Source organism: Numenius arquata, chromosome 7, assembly GCF_964106895.1.
Source record: "Numenius arquata chromosome 7, bNumArq3.hap1.1, whole genome shotgun sequence".
In the NCBI taxonomy this organism is placed as follows: domain Eukaryota; kingdom Metazoa; phylum Chordata; class Aves; order Charadriiformes; family Scolopacidae; genus Numenius; species Numenius arquata.
In genome coordinates, this window is record NC_133582.1 from 56,278,000 (window position 1) to 56,301,262 (window position 23,263).

General features: G+C 40.2%; 1 protein-coding gene across 1 annotated transcript in view; it reads right to left on the reverse strand.

Moving 5' to 3' along the window:
* HDAC9 (histone deacetylase 9) overlaps positions 1-23,263 on the reverse strand; it is a 230,515-nt gene that overhangs the window by 135,406 nt on the left and 71,846 nt on the right. The window contains exons 12-13 of the mRNA XM_074150909.1: positions 8,111-8,288; positions 1,568-1,701 (exon numbers count right to left, since the gene is read on the reverse strand). Of these exons, the coding sequence (XP_074007010.1) occupies positions 1,568-1,701; positions 8,111-8,288 (312 nt within the window). The remainder of the gene's footprint in view (positions 1-1,567; positions 1,702-8,110; positions 8,289-23,263) is intronic.

A 23,263-nucleotide genomic window follows, 5' to 3' on the forward strand; every position in this document is an offset into this window, starting at 1 on the left:
TGATGCAGTAACTACTCCTTTGGTGATACGAGTCAGATATTCAGCTGAATAACTTTTCTAAAGAATCAAAGCACCAATTAAGCAAATCACCACATCCTTCTTTCTTTTGGAAAGTGAGCTGATTTAAGGACGTGTTTGATGTCAAGCAAGTGCTAGAGAATTAGGACAGATTGCATCATCAAATATAAAGCTGTCTTTAACTTCATAAGTTCTCTGCACACCATTCCTTGGCATGTAGCACAAACATTGGTCTTACCATTCTGAGAACGAGCAGTTTTCTCCACAATATATCGTTAATTTTTGAGAGTTAGAAGAGGCCTAGCTAACATGTAAAATTACAGAACAGAAAATTGGTTCGGTTTTGCTTCAAACCGGGACACTGAGTCATCAAGGTAACTAGGCCTTGTTTTAGTAAAGCATTCAGCTGCATGTTTGATTTACTCCTTAAGTACATGATCCCATCAAGGAAACCACTCGTGTGATATGTGGCCTTCAGGGCCTTGCTGAAAGAAAGTCTTCTTGAAGATTGAAAAAATTATCCAAGCTAAAAAAAACATTAGCCTGTTAGAGTGCTGCCATCTAGTTAGATGAGTGTATACGACAAATGCATTCATAGTGCGTGCGATACCTCACTGCCCAGTATACAGGGCTACCTGCAGAAAATCTTTGTGGACAACCACTAATAGCTAATCTAAGGGACCTATTGTATCCGTTCCTTTGGCTTTGTAAAAACCTAAGTGTATAAAGAAAAGCAATCAAAGAAAACAGAGTGTAAGAGCCCTGGCAATTTTAGGATCCTGCAAAACATAAGCAAATTTTTGTTGAGCTTTGTTAGCTTGTGCTGCATTGCATTAAGCACCCTCAACTGTCGCGGGCTTCTGCAGGAGTTGACAGTGCTGCACAACTCATGGGAAGCAGTGAATGGTAGGAAAAGGCTTGTTTTTTCAGTAACTCAAGTTACATGTGAACCTCAGAGCCCATATTTGATTTAAGCATGATGTTTTAATACACAATTTTGTGAGAGAAATCAAAGTAGAAGAAAGTTCCCCACTTGGTCTGATATTGTCTAGAATGTCTCAGGTTTTGACTTGGTACCCATTGTACACCAGGCAAATGAAAATGCTGTGAAAACAGACTTTAGAGTCTGAAATAAGACAAAATGCAATGTGCTTATGGAGTGATACAAACTACATTAAAAAAAAAAAAGCAGCGTTCTATGTTACTACAGAAGTAAAATCCTTAGCTGCTTGAAAAAGTTAAGAACTGCTGTTGAAAGGTCTGCACTTGCTGTTTGACTACTGCTTGTGTACCTTCCTATACCAAGGTGAGGAACACAGTCACGTCTGATGCATGTGAATAAATGACTTTCATTGTGTAAAGGCTTTGTTTTCTGTTTGGAAGTGTGCTTTCCAAAAATGCGTTTTAATATTGTTAGTTTTAATATTGTCAGTCGAAATAATTCCTAAGACAAATTGCTCTCTTATGATAGAAGTAAGACAGATTTAGGATTTAATAAATACGCCATTTACTTTAACAAGTCAAGTACCTGGTTTTTATTTTTTATTACCTCACACTTGTTCAGCAACCCAGTTTCTTGCAGCCTTGACCAGATGCTTTGGATCCTTCCAGCGTGCTCGGGGTGATTAGCGTAGTTGCCACACATGCACTGGTGCTTCAGCATCAGACTGTCATACACAACACCTGCAGCACAAAGCACAATAAGAAACAGCAGGTGAAACAAATGCACGTTATATCGTTCCATGTCATGCATACTGTAGCACAACTGGATTTTATTTGATAGTTAGAGCAAGATGAAAACACTGGGTCTTAATTCCCCTTTCCTCTGGGAGACTCTGAATTTTGACTTCAAAGGTACATCATGTGATATTGATAAGGCAAAAATGAATTTTCAAGGAATGATACTAATACAGTTAACTAAGAAGAAGAAAGGAAAGTGGGTGGTGTATTGTTAAAGATTTTATGACCAAAAAAAATCAGTCCTGTTACTGAAGCACTTGTTTTCTCTTTCTCTAGTGGGTAAGGTCAGTTAAGGCTGTTAACATATATAACACAAAAAAAGGTTACATATTTAGAGCAGTGTAAGGAAAATCATTCAGAAAAACCTTCTAAAATAAATTAAAAATTCTAAAATAGATTAATTCCAGATCTCAAAACATACCAGATAAAAGTTTCTAGAGTTGAAGCAGTGGCAGCCAGAGTCCTTTTCCATTAAAAAGTTCCACTCACTACTCAACTAGGACCAAATCCTGTTGTTAGTGTGCGATGCAAGGTTCCTTTTGAATTTTCTACACTCATTTATTCAAGGACAGAATAACTTCATTCGGAACAGCTATCAATATCATACTGCTTTGTAGTTGTGTATTGGGAGCAAAAGAGAAATTTTAGCAAGTACGCTCAAACTAAACTCAATCTTCAAGGCTTTCAAAACAAGTCTGAAACATTGAAAAATTATTTTATTTATTTACTTGTTGTTTTGCATTTCCCTTGGAAATGTCTGGAACAAAAGATATTTTCCTTACCCCTGTGAACCATTTTCATTTGGGAAACGTTTGGAGTTTTCTTCCCCTTACAGTTGAAAGGGACTCAAATTAACAATTTCTCCAAGCTGCAAAACTTGGCATTCAAAACCTCTTTAGTGCCACCACTACTGCAGATGCCAACACAGTTCTGGGAAAATTGTGTTAGCCTGCTACTAAAAAGTCAGCCAGTGAAGAAAATACAAAATTAAAGTCCAGATTCAACAACATGCTCAATACCGCCCTTATTCAGCAAATTTCTTGAATGGATATTGAACTTTAATAAAGTGTTTAAAAATTTTCCTGAATAAGAGTCTGTATACATTGTGGGCAATGCAAAGTTAGGGTTCTGAGATAATTCAGTTAGAAGCTTGCCAGAAATTATGCTGCTCTAGAAATATTTATGCTGCCATATTTCTTAGCTCATGCACTTTGGAATCGATCCTTTGGGATCTTGCTGTTTAAGCCAAAATGATAATACAGTAATTATGTTTAACATAAGGAGAATGGAACAATAATACCTATTTGCAGCATGATGAAGTTTATGCTAAATGATTAGCTAACGAACAAAAGAGTTTATTAGCAATAAATTCTTGTATTTACTTCTTGGTTTGTTTTCTTTTAAAGAAAAGAAAGAGCAAGTGAAAATCTGGAGCTAATAAACTAATGCAGCTTAAAACCTTTGTTGGCATTGTCAAAGCTGTTAATAATTTCCTTTTTCTGCAGTTATTTGCACTGTACCATTTATAAGCTTTGCTGCTTTATCATCAGGTCTTATAAGTTATTTGAAATAACAATTATGCACACAAATAAGAGCATGCTCATATACCTTGCTTTCCTTTTCCTGGCACCCAAGGTTTTAATTTCTATAATCTGTTGCATAGCCAGATTGTACAGTTTGCCAGTTGTCATTATAGTATTAGATAAGAGAACTTTTCCTGCCATCCCCCTGTCCAACAGAGAGGGTGTTTAGATGCTAAATGTAAATGCATCAAGACTTTCAGAAGCTCTTAGGTAGGATACACAGTTATATCCAATGGATTTGAATGAAAACACTTGAATATTTTATTCTAATTATCAATGCTCCCTACAGGCTTAGGTCTGCATGCTCCAAACTGCAGCTAATCAAAGTAAAATATATATTTTTTTATTATTATACAGAATCAAGATGCTATGTAATAATGATACTTTCTGATGACCTATATCAGAGCTGCAACTAAACAGTGGTTTTGAAGTGAAATTCTGAAACTGTGTATTCAGGATGCCTCCTCTGGTTGACATAGAGATAAACATCCCTTTCTCAGTGCATTAGTATTTTTCCTAAAATTGAATTTAACTGAAAAGGTAATTTTATTGTACATGAATTATTTTGTCTGAATCAAAAATCGGTTTATTCAGGTCAGGTCAGCATTGTATGGCAGAAGCATCTGCTTCAAACTTTCAAATAGTCAGATATTCACACCACTGAGTGCAAAATTTATTTCTAGCAGGATTAATTGACTTAATAAAAGACTAAAATATATGTTTTCATTTATTGCAAGCATCTAAATTGATTTAGGATGTGCAAGTAATTCAGATGTGTGGCTGCTGGTCATACAGCACATGTGCAATACCACAATGCAGCAGTAGAGCTTACTGCTAAAAATAGCCCGTAGGATTTCCCTAACAGGATTCAGCCAATAATCTCCTCACCCCCACAAAAAAAAAAGAGAGAGAGGGAGACAACTGTTTTCAATTGCAGACTGCTGTGAAATATTAATAAAAGATGGTTATTCTGTCTCTCCAGAACAGCCTAGAGCCAGATTTTGCTCTCAGATTCCTTGTGTAAATCTGAGCAGCTCCACTGAGACTGGTGGATTTATTCTGGATTTACACCAATATTACTGAGGTCAGAATGTGGCCCTGATGACAGACTGGAGTGGTGGCACCACTGAACCATATAATGATAGAGGGCACAGGACAAAAGAAACTGAATTTGGATTAAGTCAGAAAATCAAGGTCTTCTTGGTGGGGAATCCCTAACATTCTTTTCCAAAATACTTTATTTGGGTCATCTTCTTTTAATAATATTTTAAAGAGGGGGGAGAGCAAGAGACCTAAAAAATGTTGGCTAACAGCATGTTTTGAAGGAGGTGAAATGTGCTGGAGGACAGCAGTACCAATAAGAAAACTCAAGAGAACAATATCTAATAAATTATTCAGAAGAAAGATCTGAACTAAATAATGTCAAATATTCTGTAAACCATTGAAGTGAACATCAAGTAGATTTTATATTTTTTTCCATCTTTAACTCATTATCTTGGGCATATATTGTGTATATATTGCATCGCTCGCTCACAACCACCACCATTCTGATTTCCTTCAGATATTTGGCTAAGAGCATTTTCTCTCATGACTCACGAAAATACAGGCTCAATTTGATCCCCGTGTAATGTTCTGCCACAACAGTTTTCCTTCTATTTTTTTTCTCTTCCAAGAATATACTGTCTTTAAATAGGAAAGAAAAAAAACAAAACCAAACAAAACACCCCCAAAAAAAACAAAACCACGAAACCAAAACCAAAACCAAACCAAACACCCACCCCCGCATCCCCCCCTCAAAAAAACCCAACCAACCAACCAACCAAACAACAACAAAAAAACCCAACCAATAAGAAATAATTCAAGGCAGGGAGGTTTTTTACTTTAATTTCCAAGGTCTGAATTTGACCTCCCTTCATGCTTTACTAGAATTTTCTCCCTTTACCCCCCACCCATTCTTTCTCTCCATTCTTTTAAAAATGGTAGTGTTGTAACTGCTGTGGACAATGACTGGTTGCATCCTGTGCTCTCTTAAGGGAGCAAATCACAGAACCACAGGATAGCTCAGGTCGGCAGGAACCTCCAGAGGTCTCTAGTCCAACCCTCTTCTCAGAGCAGGTCAGAGTTGTGATCAGAGCAGGTTGCTCAGGGCTTTCATCCAAAGTGGTTTGGAAAGGCTGTATAAGAACAGATGTAAATTTTCTTTCCACTGACCAATGAATAAATGCTAGGGTACCATCCAGACCCAGGAAATACTATGCACAAATAAAGCCATTCTATACCATACCGTACCGTACCATACCATACCTATGTTAATAATACACATATCGATCTAGTTATTCACAAAAACTGTATCTGAGCTGTTGGTGTTACAAAGTCTGTGTTCAGTGTCACTCCAGAGGTGTTAATCTCATAATACAGAACATAGCTCTATTTTCAATGTACTTAGAAACTGCAGTGCGAAAGGTTATAGATGTAAGTCTATAAGCCTAGAGACATGTCAGGGAAAGGGATTTCTTCAAGCAGAAAGGAAAGGCTTCATTGTGAATGCAAAGGTGTGTGCTCTGTCGGACCTGAGACACGGTCAATCAGCCAGGGGGTACTGGCTAGATACAGAGTATTGGAAACAGCTACATCACTGCACTGTGTCTTCTTCAGCCAGTACCCAGAGGATGTAAAAGAGACGTGATGGTACAGAGCAAAACTGGAGAAACAGAAGCATAAAGTTGCATAGAAAGTGCAAATAGGAGGATTTTTTCTTCAATGAAAAAAGACGATTATTTTGAAAGAGCAGTGGAGGGGAAAACTATTTTAAAAAAGTAGAAACAAGGATTCAAAAAAAGATGTTTTTGATTTGGCGAGAGGAGTTCAGTGAAGGACTGAGAATCTCAGTTGGAATAAGCAGTATATTTTTTTCTCTCTTTCCTTCTCTCTCTCTTTCCACTGCTGTTTTTCATGTAGTAACATGTACTAAAGGGGTAAGGTTAAACTGTCTGTCTGACCTTAATACACCCTGGCTCTGCACATGCACTGTCTGCATCTCCATTACCGAACCTGCCAGGCTTCCTTGTGTCAGATCGAGCCCTTTCTACCTGTTATGTCCCATTTCCTGACACCGTCTCACTTCAGTGTTTTTCCTACCTCATTTCATTCCTTCTCTTCTTCTTCTGTCTCAACTTCACATTTTCCTTCTTAATCATTTCCACTGATGCCACAAGTCCCCAGATATATGTAACCCCCTTGGACTCTAGTCCCCAACCTGGGGATCTGTGAAGGGAGGTGTCAGTAAACCTTAGCAAAAAGACTGAAACGGTAGCCTTTACATTTGCAACTCCATTCAACTTTTCTAGTGGAACTGTAGTTGCTTTAACTGTGCGTAGACATTGAAGCCTACACACAGTGAGCTCACTTTTGGTATGCCCTGTGAATCTTTTAGAATGAGTTTACAATGTTTTGGGGGCTCTATGAACCATAACTAGAAAAACAGCGGCCAGGTTTAATAATCGTGTCTATACACAGCTGGTCTTTTTGCAGAAACTCATGGAAAGTGAATTAACATCTTTCTTTCTGCACAATCCAAATATTTGTTACCCAACAAGTGAAATTCCTAAATTGACAGTGTATTTACAGAAGAAGAAATTATGTCTTTCATCTTCAAATGTCATCTTGCATCCATTTACCCACTTACTTGCAGTACCGTAAGGATATCTCTTTTTCTTTTGCAGTTTTTCTCTTTAAGATAATAAATTTTTACTTTCCAAGTTCACATTCTAATTGGAGAAAGGCGAGAGCACAATGTCTCACATAGTCACATATAGGGCCCGTTAAGGACTCCATCCTACATCAATTCACAGTAATGGCCTCACAAGGTGTTAGCTTTCAGGGCTTTTCAGGGCTTTGCAAGTTCTGCCAACTGATATGAAGAAATTAATACTTCTGGTAGAAACCTGAATAAACACTATCTCCAAGTACTCACTTCCCCTTTCTTGTGCACAGAGTAAGTGAAACTTTGCTTCTAACCGTGCTGTAATGTTATACTGAGATTCAAGCTGTTAAAAAGATGGAACCTTCTGCAAGGTGAGATTACCCTTTATATGAATTGGGTTTTCTGTGGTCACTTTTCTTGCTTTCACTGAAGATTTTGGAGGTCCTAATCACTCTGCTTTGGACAGCCTGGACCATATGGGTAGGAGGTGGTCTCTTAGTTACTGGATTGCCCAGGGCCTGACCATAAAACCTCCTTCTGTGGACTCCACACAACGGCTGAAAGACACCAAAGTTGCAGCCAACATCATCTTCTAGTCGTGGCTACAGCTTTACACTTTCTGTAGGGAAAGCAACCTTGTAGCACAGACTGACTGCTCAAATGAAGACGTTGAGAGTTATATTGCCTTCCTACTTACTGGTGGTCTTTCTTCAACTTATTGGTGGTCTGTCTACAAAACAGGCAACAAGAACACAGAGAAAAGAACCAGAGGATAGGGAAATGAAAGAAAAAGCTATAAATGACTTAAAGGCACCAAAAATGCACCTGTTACTATATTGCAAGAGCCAGTCAATGATAATAATTTATGACTGTGTGAATATTAACCCTGTGATTTATCAGCTGCACTGGTTGACTTGATGCCAGTACGGCGTCATAAAACCGAGAACAGTAAGGCTAAAACTGAATGCATTGCTGCAGGAGGCATTCGAGGCATTTAAATCTGTTGATCCTACATGAACAAACGCATTTGCCCTGCCTATTAAAAGCAGTCTTTAGGGAATCCTACCAGTCGTGTAGACATGCTGGCTGGGCTGGTCCATGGCTGGGTGAGGTAATGTGGAATCAGTGGGGGAAGACGGGGTCCTGGACACCGGCCGATGTTTATCTAATCCCGTCATGCCAACTGTAGCCATCTGAGCCTGGTAGATTTGCAACTGGTGGACACGCCGATGCGCCAGGAACTCCTGTTTCCAAGAAAACAGCACAGTAGAAAGAAATGTGAGATGGGATCAAGTAAGACACTGAGGGAAACATGTCAACAAATTAAGTTCATTAGGTCAGGGCTGTAATAAACAGTGTGGAAAAAAACCCAACCCCAACAACTCGCACCTAAGACCTAGTCAATAAATCCATTCAACAGATGTTTTCACACTGACAGTGTGGGCTGCTGACTTTGCTGGAGAGTAGGTGATGGCAAGGAACCTGTCAGTTCTTCCTGACAGAGGGAAAGACAGCTTCACATGCAGAGGCTTATAAAAGACAAAGGCAAAGGTTTTTCTAATATATTGAATACATAATGTGATATTAAAATATGTACTTTATGACCCTACACAATAAAAATAAAATCTTCCTACTGCACTGAAAGTGAAAAGCGGTGCCCTTACTACTCAGTACCAAATTCTCTGAGCAACTGTGAGTCAAGTTTCTACAGAGGACTCAATTCCCAGAGCTCCCTGGAAAACAGGAACAATTTTCACATAGGTTTTCACAAATCATTTAGAAATTTAGGAATTGTTATGTGAGATCCCACTTAGGGACCATCTTTTTTTGCCATAACTGCTGCTGGCTGTAAGCAGTGCCAAACACTTCTGGAAAGGTAGGCAGCTGTGAAAAGACTGAGACAGAGCAGAAAGGAAGGTTTCCTCCTCTGTTTTGTTTGTCAACAGATGGTGACTTGTGCTGACACGACAAAGGCTGAAACCCTGCTGAAGTCAGTAGAAACCTTGGCATTCACTCACTCCACTGAATAAGATGGTTTCCCAAGCCCTTTTTTTTCTGTTTTTATTTTCTGTGTTTATAATCCTAGAACGTCAACAGAAAGTGAATGCAAGAGAGAGATTTCCTAATGACCTTGCAATATAAATTCAGCTGAAATTCACACTTCTGCCTTAGAACTGTAGACTGTTTATCCTCACTTGGGCTCGGTATACATATATGCAGGTATATATATGGTGTATATATTTTTTGGTTTTTTTTAACCCCAGTGACAATCAGCAGTGCTGTACGCTGTTGCTTGGGATGGCAGCTCAGAGGCCTGTCTGGGTGCTCGGGGAGGTGACCCCAAGTTCAGGCTGTGTGGGAAGGCAGGTGGGAGCACCCAAGAGTACCCCAGCCCATCACGTGCTGCAAAATGAACCCACTGTTCATGGGAAGTGAGAACGACTACCTAGCACGTAAAAAAAGAGACTTTTATGAAAATGAGTGCTCATCAATAACAGCTGAAATGAGAACAAATACTTTAAAAGGCAGCCTCAAAACTCACATTAATATCTAGGGTCACCACTTCAGTGAAAATACAGAAGGTCATGGGAATGGTAAATCACCTGGGACCTTGTCATAAGTGACTAAATAAAGAAAGAAAATATGAGTAAGCAAAAAGAGGTTTTACAAGAAGTGTCAGGGTTTGGGGTCATTGAACCACTTCCCTTTTTTTAAATACAGTCCCCCATTTTTCCTATTGCATTTTAATGTATGATGACAGAATGGTGTAATATATTCCAGGAAGTATCTTGAGGTATCTGAAGAGGTCTATGTATCCCCTTTCCTTGTGAACATAACATAAAATTCAGGAATTCTTTCCTGAAATGCCTAAGAAGTACCTTTTAAAATTTAGTTTCGCTAATTACTTTAATTGTGATAAATTTGCAAAGGAGGTATTTTTTGTGCTCCTAGGCATACACATTTTTTGTAACCTTTGCTGGGAGTGTGTGTGATTGGAGAGGAGAAGTGAAGAATGCATGGGCGCTATTGTGACGATTATTTTCCCTATGGAGAACAGAAGTAGATAAATTCCTTTGTGATGATTTAGCATTCACTTTCCTCAGTGCTAGTTTAGTGCTCAATAAAGGAGGCACAGGCGATATTTTGCTGCCTGTGGCACGATTACTCTCTGCACCCTAGGGTCAAGTGGTGACAGCAACACCGTCTGTCTGACGCCGGTGTATTCACCATCTCCTGCCTACTCTTCCAAGGATGAGAGCTGACAGAGTTAGCTCCATTCTATAAAGCCAGACCCTTCTACAAAACATAGATAATTTGGGAAGATGTTCCTACCTTTCCTTATACAAAGATTTGGTGGTTTTCTCTATGTAATCAAGAGAAATAACACTATATTTTAGGCACATGAACAAATCAGGGTAATGTTTTTTTAATGCTAATCAACCTGTGTGAACCTCACCAAAAAGCCAGACAGCCATCTATTTCAGCAATTTGTCAAAGACCAAGACGAGAGCCTGTTCTTGCTCTCCTGTATTTTCCTGCTAAACTGTGTTTTGTTTATATCGTTTTTCGCTCCTCAAATGAAACCAGACACATACCTACAATTTGACACGTTTATCAGCATAATCAGTCCAGGGAAAGAGAAGAAATTTGTGGATGGTTGGGTGGAAATCTGCATGACACCTGCTTTAATTTCTCAGGTCACGGAGAACTGTTTGCCTGTGAAAACTTTTTAAAATTTGTTAAAAGTGCAGTAGTTTGTCTCACAAGGCTTACCCTGAGGCTTGCTTACATCCCCTGGTGACTTCCAGATCCTTTAACTGTAATTTTAAAAACTCTAGGCATCAGCAAAGTTTGGACATGTTTAGTTTTTAGCCCAAGTTTCAGGCTAACTTCCTGATTAGGTTTCATTTTACAGACAACAGGCACTCATGAAATACATATATTTTTTCCAGCCACCTACATATTTATGCTGTGAGCATCTGAGATACTCTGTGTCACACAGACAAGTGGATTAATGCAATGAGTAATGTGGATAATCAACACACTTATCTGGCTCCCCAAATGCCCACCTGGCCTGTGGAAGGGATTAAAGCAACACAATGAATTCATCTTCAGGTTTTATGTGCTACAGCACTGCAAACACATGTCCATCTCTCCAGCAATATGGCAAAAGCAGTATTTGCACATCTGCAGGGCTAGTGATTTGTGTGAATATAGTTGGAGCATTTCTTGGGTAACCCGAGCCCTGCCTGCCCGGCATGGAGCCTGCTGGTTCCAGGTGCCTGAGATTAGTTCATTAGTAGAGGCAGGCAATTAGGGCCTCCGCTGGAGTGAAGGGAGGGTCATTCACCATCTTCCCCAGAAAACAGCTCAGGCCCTCAGTAATCATTTTGAGGAAGATTTTCAGAATCAGTATCTAAAGAGAAGATGACTCTTAGAGGCATGGGAGGTAAATATTTGTTATTCTCCTAGTATTACCATAGAGCTTGTTGTTTAGGTGGAACTGGAATTAGTTTGGGTTGGTGTGAATACTCTTTTCATGTAGATGTGTGACTTGTTCATTTTGGTGTTTCATGTTTGGTACATTCTGAGGATTTTGATGAGAGTTACTTCTTTATTTCTACTGGCTGTGAGAACTGGTGACCTACAAGTGTATTCAGTTGGATTGCTAGATGGTTTACATTGGATGATAAAGTATAGGTGAATAGTCTACAAACTAATTCTCCTTCAAGCTTCTATGCTTTGTGCAGAGAAAAAATATGTGGGGTTCACTCATAAAAACTTTTATTTCCTGTCAACAGTCTGCTTTTTAATTTAGTCTGATACGTTTATATTTAGTTTAAGCACAGCTAAGTAAATCCTAAGATTTGTAGGTCTGTACCATAATCCTAAGTGCATACAGGCACACGCACACCTCTCTTCAGGGTTTGTGTTGTGACTTTTTTTCATTGTGGTAGAAAACATTTCTCTGAAGAAATTCAAAATTTGCTATTCCTAATAGTGAGATTACTGCTTATAGTCTGTCATATGTTTGTGGCCAGGTTTATAGCCCTCTGTTGGTGTGTCTCTAATGCATTCTGCTGAAGTATGAAATGTGTGCTAATGTCTATTAACTGTTAAAAATCATTCATGTATTGCCCATCCTCCCTTCCTCTCTCCTTCCCCTAAGACTTTCAGTACTACTAACCTTACAAGGTTTTTCTTCTCAAACTATTTTCTGGCAGTCTGTTTGCTAGTTAATTTTTTTTTTCCTGTAATTTCCAATTGTTCTCTGAAAATTACCCAAAGGACCAATTATTACCGAGGAGGAAAAATACGTAAGTGCTGCAGGAAGTTTCGCCCTAAGCGAGGACGAAAACAAAACCTGCCCAGCAGGAGGACCTGCTGCCTTCCAAGTACTTCCTCCAGCTCCTTCTGCTGAAGGGTATTTCTGATGCCTGCTCTGCTGCCTTGTCTCATCCAGGGGCTCCTGTTGGAAGCCCTACTCCTTAGAGTCTCCCAACCCCCTGTAACAACAGGGGAATGGAGTAACTTCAGGTCCAGCTACTTGTTTTCCCCAACACCCTCCTTGACTTCCTGCCGTCCCAGAGCAGTTGTAGCTGAATGCATCCAAGGGGCTTCCAGGCCAGCCAGTGGCTGCATCCAGAAAAATGGCCTCTGTTTGCAGCAAATAGACCTAAGTCCTGCTTTAAGGTCCCCACAATGGCAGCCTTGGCCCAAACCAAGAGAGTATCATCTAAATTCTGATTTGGTCAGAAATCCTGGGTACACAGAAATTTCTCATACAGTTCATATGTCGCTGGCTAACAGTGCTTCAGAAACCACAGACCTGCTTAAAATATTAATAAGAATGACCTTAATTATCCCCAGAGGTGACAGGAAAAAAAACAGAGCAATGAATTGTTAAACAAGGAGTATTGGGACAAAAAGAGCTTTAGGTAAGAAGTTGTAGCACTTTTGACCTAGGAGTTTTGTGAACTACTGTTCTGCCTGCTCTCCTCAGACAAAACCATAACTAGTTGCCCTCAGGAACTGAGCAAAAATAGGTCATGAGATCTTCTGAAAATATTTATGTGCGCAAATGTGAAAGCTCAGGAATGACTTATCTCTGTCAATCTATCCAACCTAAAATAGAAATTAGTTTGAGGTATCCCTGAAAATGAATATGTTGAGAGGTCGTCTTTTAAACTGCTCTGTCACTTAGAGAAAACACATGACCAAGAAACCCTACCAATACTATTTTTGACAAAACCACATGTAAAGCCACAAACGTCCATGGTCATCGCTTTGAATAGAACTGCAAAAAAATCAGTATCGCCATCTGAAATATAGTCAGCCACAAATTCAGAATCAGCATTTTTATGAAAAGTAAATAAATAACAAGTATGGATACAGACACATAGAATGAATAGGTAGAAATGGGTTTAGATCAAGCAAAGCATAGACGGGAAGAAACAGGGCAGCTAGCCTTCAGGCATCTGGGTATATTAGGTCACATACTATCAGGATGTTTCTAGAATTTGGTTTTCTCTTGCTGTAATCCAAGGAATACAGTTTTGACTAGAAAATGGGTAAACAGAAATGAAGTCTCACTGACTGTCGGGTGCAGATACAGAATAGTGGGATGAAAGCCATACCCCAGAACTGCCTGGAGTCCCAGGGAGAAAAGACTTGCCTTGAGCAGCAAGTTGCTGCTCACAGCAAAACAACCCCATGCTCTCTGCCCTCCCCTTGCCTTCTGAAGGATTGTGGAGAGGTTTATTCCAACCACTGCTGAGGTAGGGTCTAGTATTTGGAGTGACCCTACTGCAGTGACTGCCCAGGCCATGGTCACCACCCTCAACCAGCTTTGTTTTCTCCCTCTGTTCCTAGAGCAGCAAAGATGTTGCTGCTGCCACAGAGGTCTCTGCCCCTCTCCTGCCACCCTTCCCTCCTAGGGTGCGATCACCTTTGGGATGGAAAAACATTAAAATTACAACAATTTTTTCTAGTAGGCCAAGGAATAGGGGAAGAGCAAAGACTACTAACAGGGTGACAAGAGTGTGCTCCTTTGTCAAGTTGTGTACCCTGCCTTGGGTTACGTGACCAAACGTGTGGGTCAGGGCTTAGGTCATACCCTTGCCTCTGATTGTAGGACACATCAGCAGGGTCAGAACTCTACTGTTGCACCATGGAGTGGCTGGGTTCCTGAACTTCTGGTTTTGAAGGGAGAGATGGTGAAAGTTACCTCCCTTGGATGGAGAGTTTCCAAAAATCTGAGCATCTAAACATGAGCCATCTTAGTGCCATGTATGTGAGGAATCAAGATGGGTTGAGAAGTTTTCAGCTACCTTTGTAAAGAAATATGAGCCAGGCAGTCATTAAGTTGAAGCCTGGTGTGATAAAGAAGAAAAGAGAGATGGGAAATAGCGTCTGGGAGTGATAGCGAGGAGGGCCCGTCTTTAGACAGAACACTCTCTACTGGAAGGAAATTCCAGGAGTTCAGCTGAGCTGCTGGTTTCACTCCCGGTTCCCTCTCCTGCGAGACCTGCCTTCTCCCCTCCTGACGTTGGCAGGTACTCGACTTCTGTCACTTCGGCTAAAGTGCTGACTCTGCGGTGTGTGCAGCACACATCCAAAGAAAATGCAGCACCTCCTCAAAAGCTTGCACTCCTGGCTGAATCTTTTCCTCCCTTTCTGACCCTTCCAGACATTTAATATAAATATATAAATAATCGGGGGTACTATGAAGGGGAGAAAGGGACCATTTGAACATCTTGTGAGTTGTTTCTTTTTTTTTTTTTTTTTATGGTAAAAAAAAAACCTCTTTAGAGGATTCTTGTTACTTTATTACTTTTACTAGAAATACCACAAGACTTTCCTGAAGTCATTTGGTGCTTTCCAAAAAAAGAATACAGAGAAGTGTAGAAATGAATACCAGTGGGAAAATACAGTTGTCCGCATCTCTTGCCCTAACTTTCAGTATTAACAAGTGTTTTCTTCTTTTACTTCAATATGAAGAATAAATGGGCTTTATAATAGCATTTAATATTTACAACCACCTAATCTTAGCAGTTTTTCAGCAGTCATTCAGTTAAACTGTTAGTTGGCCAAAACTAATTAATGAAAAATCACCTGTCCCACTTGTTTCATTGTTCTGGGAAACATCACCCAACTCTCTTCAGCAGTATTAACAAATCAGTTTGGTGTTACTTTATGGAGATCATTTCAACCACTTTCATTTCTCTGCTGTTCATTGGAACTAATTTTTCTTAGCAGACTTGTATGGTTTCTTTTTAAGTGCAGAATCATTAGTTTGGCCTTCACACAGAGAAATAATAAACTCTGGCTAGACTCAACAGCAGCCCTGCTGAAGATCTGTGTTTTCTGTGTACTTCAAGAGATTCTTTCTCTTTCACAGAAAGAGTGGTCGGGCATTGGAATAGGCTGCCCAGGGAGGTGGTTGAGTCATCATCCCTGGATGTGTTTAAGAGCCGTTTAGATGTGGTGTTGGGGGATATGATATAGGGGAGAACTCTGTAGTGTAGGGTAGATGGTTGGACTCGATGATCCCAAGGGTCTCTTCCAACCTAGACGATTTTATGATTCTATGATTCTGCTTTGGTTTTATAGGCAACTCTGTTGAGTTAAGGATTTGTTGTAGGATTAGTGGAAATTACTTGGGTCTGACCTATGAAGAGAAAAAACTTGGAAAATCCTGCTCTTCAATGTACAGTCAGTAACACATCGGTGTCTAAGCATAAAATCACGAGGGTGTATAGAAGCCCTCTGCAGATGCCTTGTATCTTGTATGGAGGTATGTGAGGTCAGAATAGGGAGCATCAATAGACCACATAGTCAGTAAATATAAGCGCCATAACCAAGGTGTTTTCCAGCTCTGTTCTATCTCCATAAATAATTGTATCTAACACCCAAACTCCTAGAGGTGTGTGTATTGTCACTGCCCTCAGCAGAGCTCTTCTCTACAAACCATCCCTTTCTGCTGTTGCCTGTGTGACAGCAGAGTTGTAACCTGACAGATACCAGGTTCCAGTCCTTTGCTGGAGGACTTCTGCCCCTCTGAGGATTTCAGAGATATATTACCAACTCTCACACCTTACTTCAGTGTGGTTAAAATGTCAACAGATTCCCTTTCTCCAACGTATTTGCAGCAAGAGTTACACAGTTTCTTGAAAAAACACATATGTGCATATTTGCAAGTGTCACAAAGTATTAAAAAAATTATTTTATCTTTCCAGTGCTCAGCTCTTCACTGCTTTGATTTTGACACACAGAGTACTAATATATAGTGAAATCGTGATACAATTTGAGATCCTAAAAAATATAGGATTTGAATATAGGAAGAATGTTATGGATTGCAAAAAAGAAGAGTAACTATCACAAAGTAAATCTTTCCAGACCTGTTCTATATACCTGTAAAGTATTCTATATATTTTCAGAATGCTCTCTGTATTTATAGAATAAATATATTTCTGCAACAAACAAGCACAGCTTGTTGTACTTCTTTTTTTTTCACTATTTGTTTGGAATAAGACCAAATTATTTGTAATTTGAACTGTACACCTAGAGATTACTTTTAAATATTTCTTGAAACCAGGGACCTTCCTACTATGTGCCCCTCAGCATAGGGTTTGCTGCTTTTAACAAGTGGGAGAACTGTAAGAATGGGTAAACTGAAAATGAGGGGGGAAAATACTTCTGTTTGCTGATTTAGGAAGAACTAGAGGGTTAAAAACAAACGTGGAAAACAGTATGTGCCAGCATAGCACTAGTTGTATAAGGCAGACTGCAAAATAAATTCTCCAATTTCTCATTCCTTGAGCAAATCTTGGCGTTCAAAATGCAAAGTACAGTTCATAGACCCATAGAATGGTTTGGGTTGGAAGGGACCTTAAAGATCATCGACTTCCAATCCCCCTGCTGTGGGCAGGGTTCAGAAAAGACCATAGCACTTGTTACATTTCATGGGAAGGATGCATGAATTTATTTGAACTTGAATTTTCTTCATCGCAATGTACTTCAAATGTCTCCTCTAAAAAAGTAATTAGGGAATAGACTGCTCTCATGAGCAGGGAAGTGGAAGACTAGGTGGTTTTAAAAGGTAGAAAAGAGAGGGAGCAGTATTACAAAACTCAAACAACAATATAATGAGGTCCAACCTCTTCCCTTCTTGCCCTCTCTTTTTTATGAAAATGCTCTTCATTTTCTGTTTTTAGAACTTGAAAGGTATTTTGCTTATATGTTCAACTGTCTTCCAGACCTTTCTTGCCCTTGTTCTTTTTCCAACAAGAGCTGAGTCTTCCATGTATTCACATCTTAAGAATCCTCAAATATTATAAGATATTACAACAAATAGAAGAAATAGAAACAATAAGTAAAAAGAATACAAACTGAGGAGGAGAAGTGCGGACAATACGAACACTTGCCCCAGTGTAGCACTTCTGGAAGGTGGTTCATTGATTTGATCCTACTACGTAAGTACCTTATCATTATCTGATATGCTATTTTTCTCTATCTAGAAGAGATCCCTATCCGAACAAGACAGGAGTAACTTCCAGGAAAAGAGCTCTGAATGCTGGAGAGACAAAAGGACATAAAATTAGAGAGCAAACCCTAGTCTATATTCCTCATCTGGGAATACCAACAATAGTAGGTATATTGATTAAAATTTTCAAAACTGCGTAAATATGGAACAAAAAATCCCTTTCTAATTTAGAAAATGGCTAATTTTTCAGAGGATGCCTGCTTAGTATTCAGAATCACCATCTCTTTGTTTTAAAGGCCAGCTAAGGTAGTGGTGTCTCAATTTGTAATTTGGGGAAGGCAGCCCTGGAGATCAGCACCACTGCTGGTGCACATCCCCAAGCGTAGCTCAGTGGGAGGGCAACCCTGGGAGGGCAACAACACGCTGCAGATTGTCTTGGAGTCGGTGGCTGAGGAGGAAGACCACAAGTGGTTGGCAAGTGGCAGATGAGCCAGCTGGGAAGCACAACTCGTCCCAAGAGTTGTGAGGGTGCAGTCAGAGCAGAAGGTTTCCAGTAATCCCCTAAAGAAAGGGGCTGACAGTCAGTGGAGAAGTTCCAATAATAAGTTCTAATTTATAACGTGTTGCAGCTCTGTTCTGGGTGCACACTGGATTATTTACACAGATCTAAGTCTAGATAGACTAGAGTCTAACAAAGAAATTTATTCTGGGTTTTTGCTGTGAAATCTGAGAGGGCCATTTGGCACTTCAATAGCTGCTTCCTAAAGCAGTGCCCACAATGAAGAGAGACGGTCTTCTTGCAGCCACACAACACTTGGAAAAAATATGTCCTGGAAAATACTGCGCCAAATCAATAGCTACAACTTTAACTTCATCTAGTGAAACCTGGGAGGAGGGAAAGGGGGTACCCTGAGAACCAGTCAAAGCAAAATGTTAATTCTAATTGTTGTATTTAGTTGGCCTTGTCTTGTGACAAGTTTGTTATTATGCAGATTTCCTACCTGCCACCTTCCATGGGAGGATTTTACAAAGTGAAGTTATGCAGGCAATTCCCCTTGCTTCTTACCTCTTTATTCCTAATTATGTTGGCCCTGTGTTCACTCAAGATAACATTATAGCTGTCCCCAAATGCTCTAGATTTGGGCCCTGAGACAAATGAAATCCTTTAGTGCTTGGAATTTTTTTCCTGTGTTGTGGAACTGTAGCTATTAACATGCTGAAAACAAGGCTGTGCTTGCTTATTGTCTGAGAAGGGATTGATTATTAGTTTTTAAATCTTTTCACAGGCATAATTTCTTAGATGTCCTTTTTGTCTTCAAATAGATACATAATTTATTGTCATATGGGATGGTTTGGGTTTTAGTTTTTTCTAAAAATATATATGTGCATTCACATATACTATTGCACTTATTGCCTTTTGGATTTTTGTGGGTGGTTTGGTGTTTTGTTTTTTTTTTTTTTGCTAGGAATGTCTTCTTTCATCCTCTGTCATAACTTTTATGTATATGATGCATATTTACCCCTTGCCTGATGCCTTCCTATTAAAGGCTGTCATGAAAATAATCTGTAATTCATCTGCTACATAAAGAGTATTTTTGTGTGGAGAAATCAAGGAGTAGAAAGGTTATGAATTATGATTCCAAAGTAAAAGGGGATTAGAAATGCTGCTTTTTAAGTCCTTCCTTGAACCTCCATAGGTTTAAGCTGGGTGCAAAAGGGGTCTGGAGAGACTGGGTGATAAAAGGAAGGCTGATCCTCCCTCTGACCCACACAGAGTCATTGTGGTGAAGGGGCCCCAGAAAATTCTCAGCTGTTGTGTCTTTGGGATCATTGTTGTCCTCAGTCTTGCTGGGAAAATCATTTGTTTTCTTTCCAGCCTCTGGAAGGATTAAACCTATTCAAAGAAACCAGGAGAAAAGGTGGTCCCATAACGTGGTGTGTAGTGTATGCGTGGTGCCACAGCCAACCCTCAGGGCCCCTGTGAGTCCCAAGAGCCATGCCAACAGCACTCCAAGCCAGGCAGCACAGCACCCCGTGTCTGTCCGTGCTACCATCTTTGGGGGTGGCCTGCAAACCCTGCTGGCCACAGGAAATCTTTTGAAAAAGAATGGATGTTGTGAAATGTATCTCGGACCCTTGGCAGAGCTGCAAAGGTGGGCTAAAAGCTTTGGGGCTGGGTTCAAAGCACTGGGTCCTGCCAGCCCAGCAAAGTGCATTCCTGTTGGGATGCATTTGAAGGTTTTTTTCCCAGGAACCATAGAGGATTACACCCAATCTGATTGCAATATCAACAGATGTGCTAAAATGTGGTAGAACTAGCCCTGAGCCCAACCAGAGAGCTAACACTGTCTAGAGGTCCAACCACAGGCAAAGAGCTCCTCAGTTCCTTCCCTCTCTCCTTTTCCAAATCCTTCTCTGACTATGGGTAATTGCATTTCTCTTTGCTACGCGAAGTAGATTGTTTTAACTTGGTCTATCAAACACTTAATAGTGACATTCAAAAAGGGGAAAAATATGTGGCACAGTGACCAAGCTTCTGACTTTTATTGATAATTTTAGAAATATGCCTTTTCGTCATAAAAGCTCAGATTCACACACCCAAGTGGCTCTTTGGACATTGAAATGTGCTATACGCATGGACATAATTTAATTCAGATGAATCTGACTGCTGCTACCTGGCCTTTTTTCTTATTTTTAGTCAATCTATAGAGAGTTTTGAAGCCTTTTACTGTACAGTTGGAAGTAAGAGACGGGATTGTTTTTCAGTTTTCCTCATGTGTGTTGTGAGGCATCAACCTAAGCTGTGACCAGGCTCTTTTCTTTTAGGTTTTTTTTTTTCTAACCTGGTTTTAAGCCCTGACGTTTGTTGCTGTCATACAGCAATATTCTTCAATGCTGTAATACAGGACATCTTATACATTACATCCTAAAGAAGTTCTTAGGTTTTATTATTTTTTTCGGGAGAGATCATGAAGTTGGAAGTCTTCTAGGGAATTTTATATAAGCTTGTTAATTAGCTGGAGAATCCTCCTGGTTTTAGGTACGTCCAGGAACCGGTCCTGATCCAAAACCCCAAATAATGCTTTGAAAATGTGAGTTCAGTATAACTGCAGATGGAAACATCTGCTACATCATCTTATCTGCAGCATATTTGTGTGTGTGACAGTTAACAGTGACTGAGCTCCCTTTCAGAGCTGGCCATATTTCTGGGGTAATACCTGTAATACCTGGAGATTCAGCATATTATTTCTGTACAAAAAGTTACCCAAGCTAATAAGGCCAAACTCTTTTGAAAACAAAGTTTTGCTACTCATGCGACGATTGCTAAGAGCAAAATTCATCTTGTTACAGTGGAAATAACACGCTCCAGCTTCACGTGGCAGGAGGAAAAACACTGCGCTAAGTTATGAGTAGCTGCCATCTGAAGGCACTGAGATTTTAGGCCCATTGAACCTTCAGCAAAAAGACCTGGGGAATGTGGAAGACAAAAGCTAGTTGGTAAATTCAGCTCTGCTGTTATTAGGCATTCACAGCACAGGCGTCGATTTGTGCCTGCGTAACCTGGCCAAGAGAAGGAAGACAAGGTGTGGGTCCTGCTGTGGGCAATGCATTCCCCTGGAGGAAGCTTGGGGGGACCAGTGCACGTACTTGGTGCCTAAACCAGAGGTGTGAGTTCTCGCTTAATCTTTGTATTTTAATGAGAAAGGAGGGAGTGAGAAGCCCTGAGCAGGGGGCTATGGTTGGCTCCCTCCAGCTGTGAAATACTTGTCTCCCTGGAGGCTGTCTTCTCCTCGGGGGGCAGAGTGTGTAGAAGAGGCCTCTCCTTTTCATTTAAGAAAGGGTTACAGGGCCACGCTGCCGAAAGAGCTGCAGAAGGGGCTGAAAGCCCTGAGAGAGGTTTGGGTCAAGTTAGGTTGCTTTGGGAGGATTTGGATCTCTGAAGATGTTTTGTTTTCATTCTTTGAATTAAAATTTAATTTAAGTAATTGAAATATATAATCCGTCTCCGAGGAATGTTGTCTTAATCTTGTCTCTTAGAAGAAAAAGCAGGATTTTAAAATTTTATCTGTTACTGATCAGCTGTATGAGCTTACAGCAGTCTTCTAACCTCTCTGAGCCTTTGTGTCACCTTATCTCATCCTGGCTTTATCTATCCTAACAAGATTCAAGCAGTTTGTCCTTTGCAACGTGACAGTTCCGTGCCCAGCACTAAGGGTGCTTGACTGCAGTTGTGGAGCTAAGGCAGGAAAACACTTAAAATAATGAAAAACTGTCTTGAAAGTCCTCTTCCTTACAACTTACAACAAAATGTGTGAGTTCCATTTAGTTTGTTTCAGTATAGTAACTACCCATATAGGGCCAATTACAATTTGTATTAAAAAAAAAAAAAAAAAAAAAAGAAGAAGATGCAAATATAAGGAACTAGAGCAAAAGGACAAACCGTGAGAGAAGAGAAATTAGATGGGAAGTGGGGTGGAGAGAGCAAGAATCCAGCTTTAGTGAAGATAAATCATGCGGGCTAAATAACTGAGACTCTGGATTTAGGCACTGACATTCTCGTGGGCTGGAAATGGTCAGGGCATCACAACTGTGATTTTTGGTCTTTCATACAGTGTGAGGCTCTGTTGATTGAACCCTGGTCCCTCTGCAATTATTACTTCTTTAAAAGCTTTTAAACTGAGGCCTTCACCTTTGTTGTAATACTAAGGCTTCCAAGTCTGAGGTTATTACGGAGGGGGTTTGTTTACTGCTCTGTTCCACTATAAAAACAGTATATACCCTATTTATTTGATGCCTTCCAAAAAACCACAGTAATTAATTGCTGTAGGGTATGGTTGTGGTAGGCCAATGGTCCTACAAAATCAGCTGAGAAAGCAGGGCTGGTTGTGCACCAACGGCAGCACCCGCCCACCGCTGACCACAATAACCTTTTTGGGAAAAGTCACTTCCATCAGTCAGGCCACTGCAGGGCAGTGGCCGCGAGGCAGCAAAACACCGCTTGGAATAATTCTTTGCAGATGCCAGGAGCCGGAAGTTTCAGGGAGAAAAATGAAAGCCATTCACTCTTCCAATGACACAAGCCTTTGATACCGCAAAGTCATTTGGACAGAGAGCTCCAAGGTCAGGAAGGCACGTAAAGATTGGTGATTAGAGAAATACTATATCAGCAAAGTGTGGCAAGCTATTAAAAGAAACTGTAGCTTTTATGATTGTGTTGCTGGAGCTTCCCCAGGGCTATTTGTATTAGATATTGAGTTAAGCATAACTTATTTAGTCCCAGCATTCCAGAAAACATTTTGATGTCAGCTACTGAGGAAAGTAAACACAAGGAGGAGGAAACAGTACTGATCCCAAACAGATAAAAATATTGTAATTTAATTTTGTGAACCCATGCATGTTAAAGGATTAAGAAAGAGGAATTTTTAAAAGGTTGATTTGACTTAAAAGACTTGGTTGATAGAGGTATTTAGTCACTGTGCAGCTGGGGGAGGGAGTGTGGAGAAACAGAGGTGATTTATCACCTTGAGTGTATGCTGCACCCTGACAAAGCATGAATGCAGTTTTCTGTAGACAATATTTTTGTCTAGAGCAGACTTTACGCACATGTGTGATTCTCATCTAATGCTGTGGGCTTGTGTGTGTGTTGGGCCAAGCTATTTGCTTAGCTGGGCTGTTTGCCCAGTGGATGTTCTGATGGCTGGTGACAGGGATTTGCCTGCCCTGCAGTGAGCA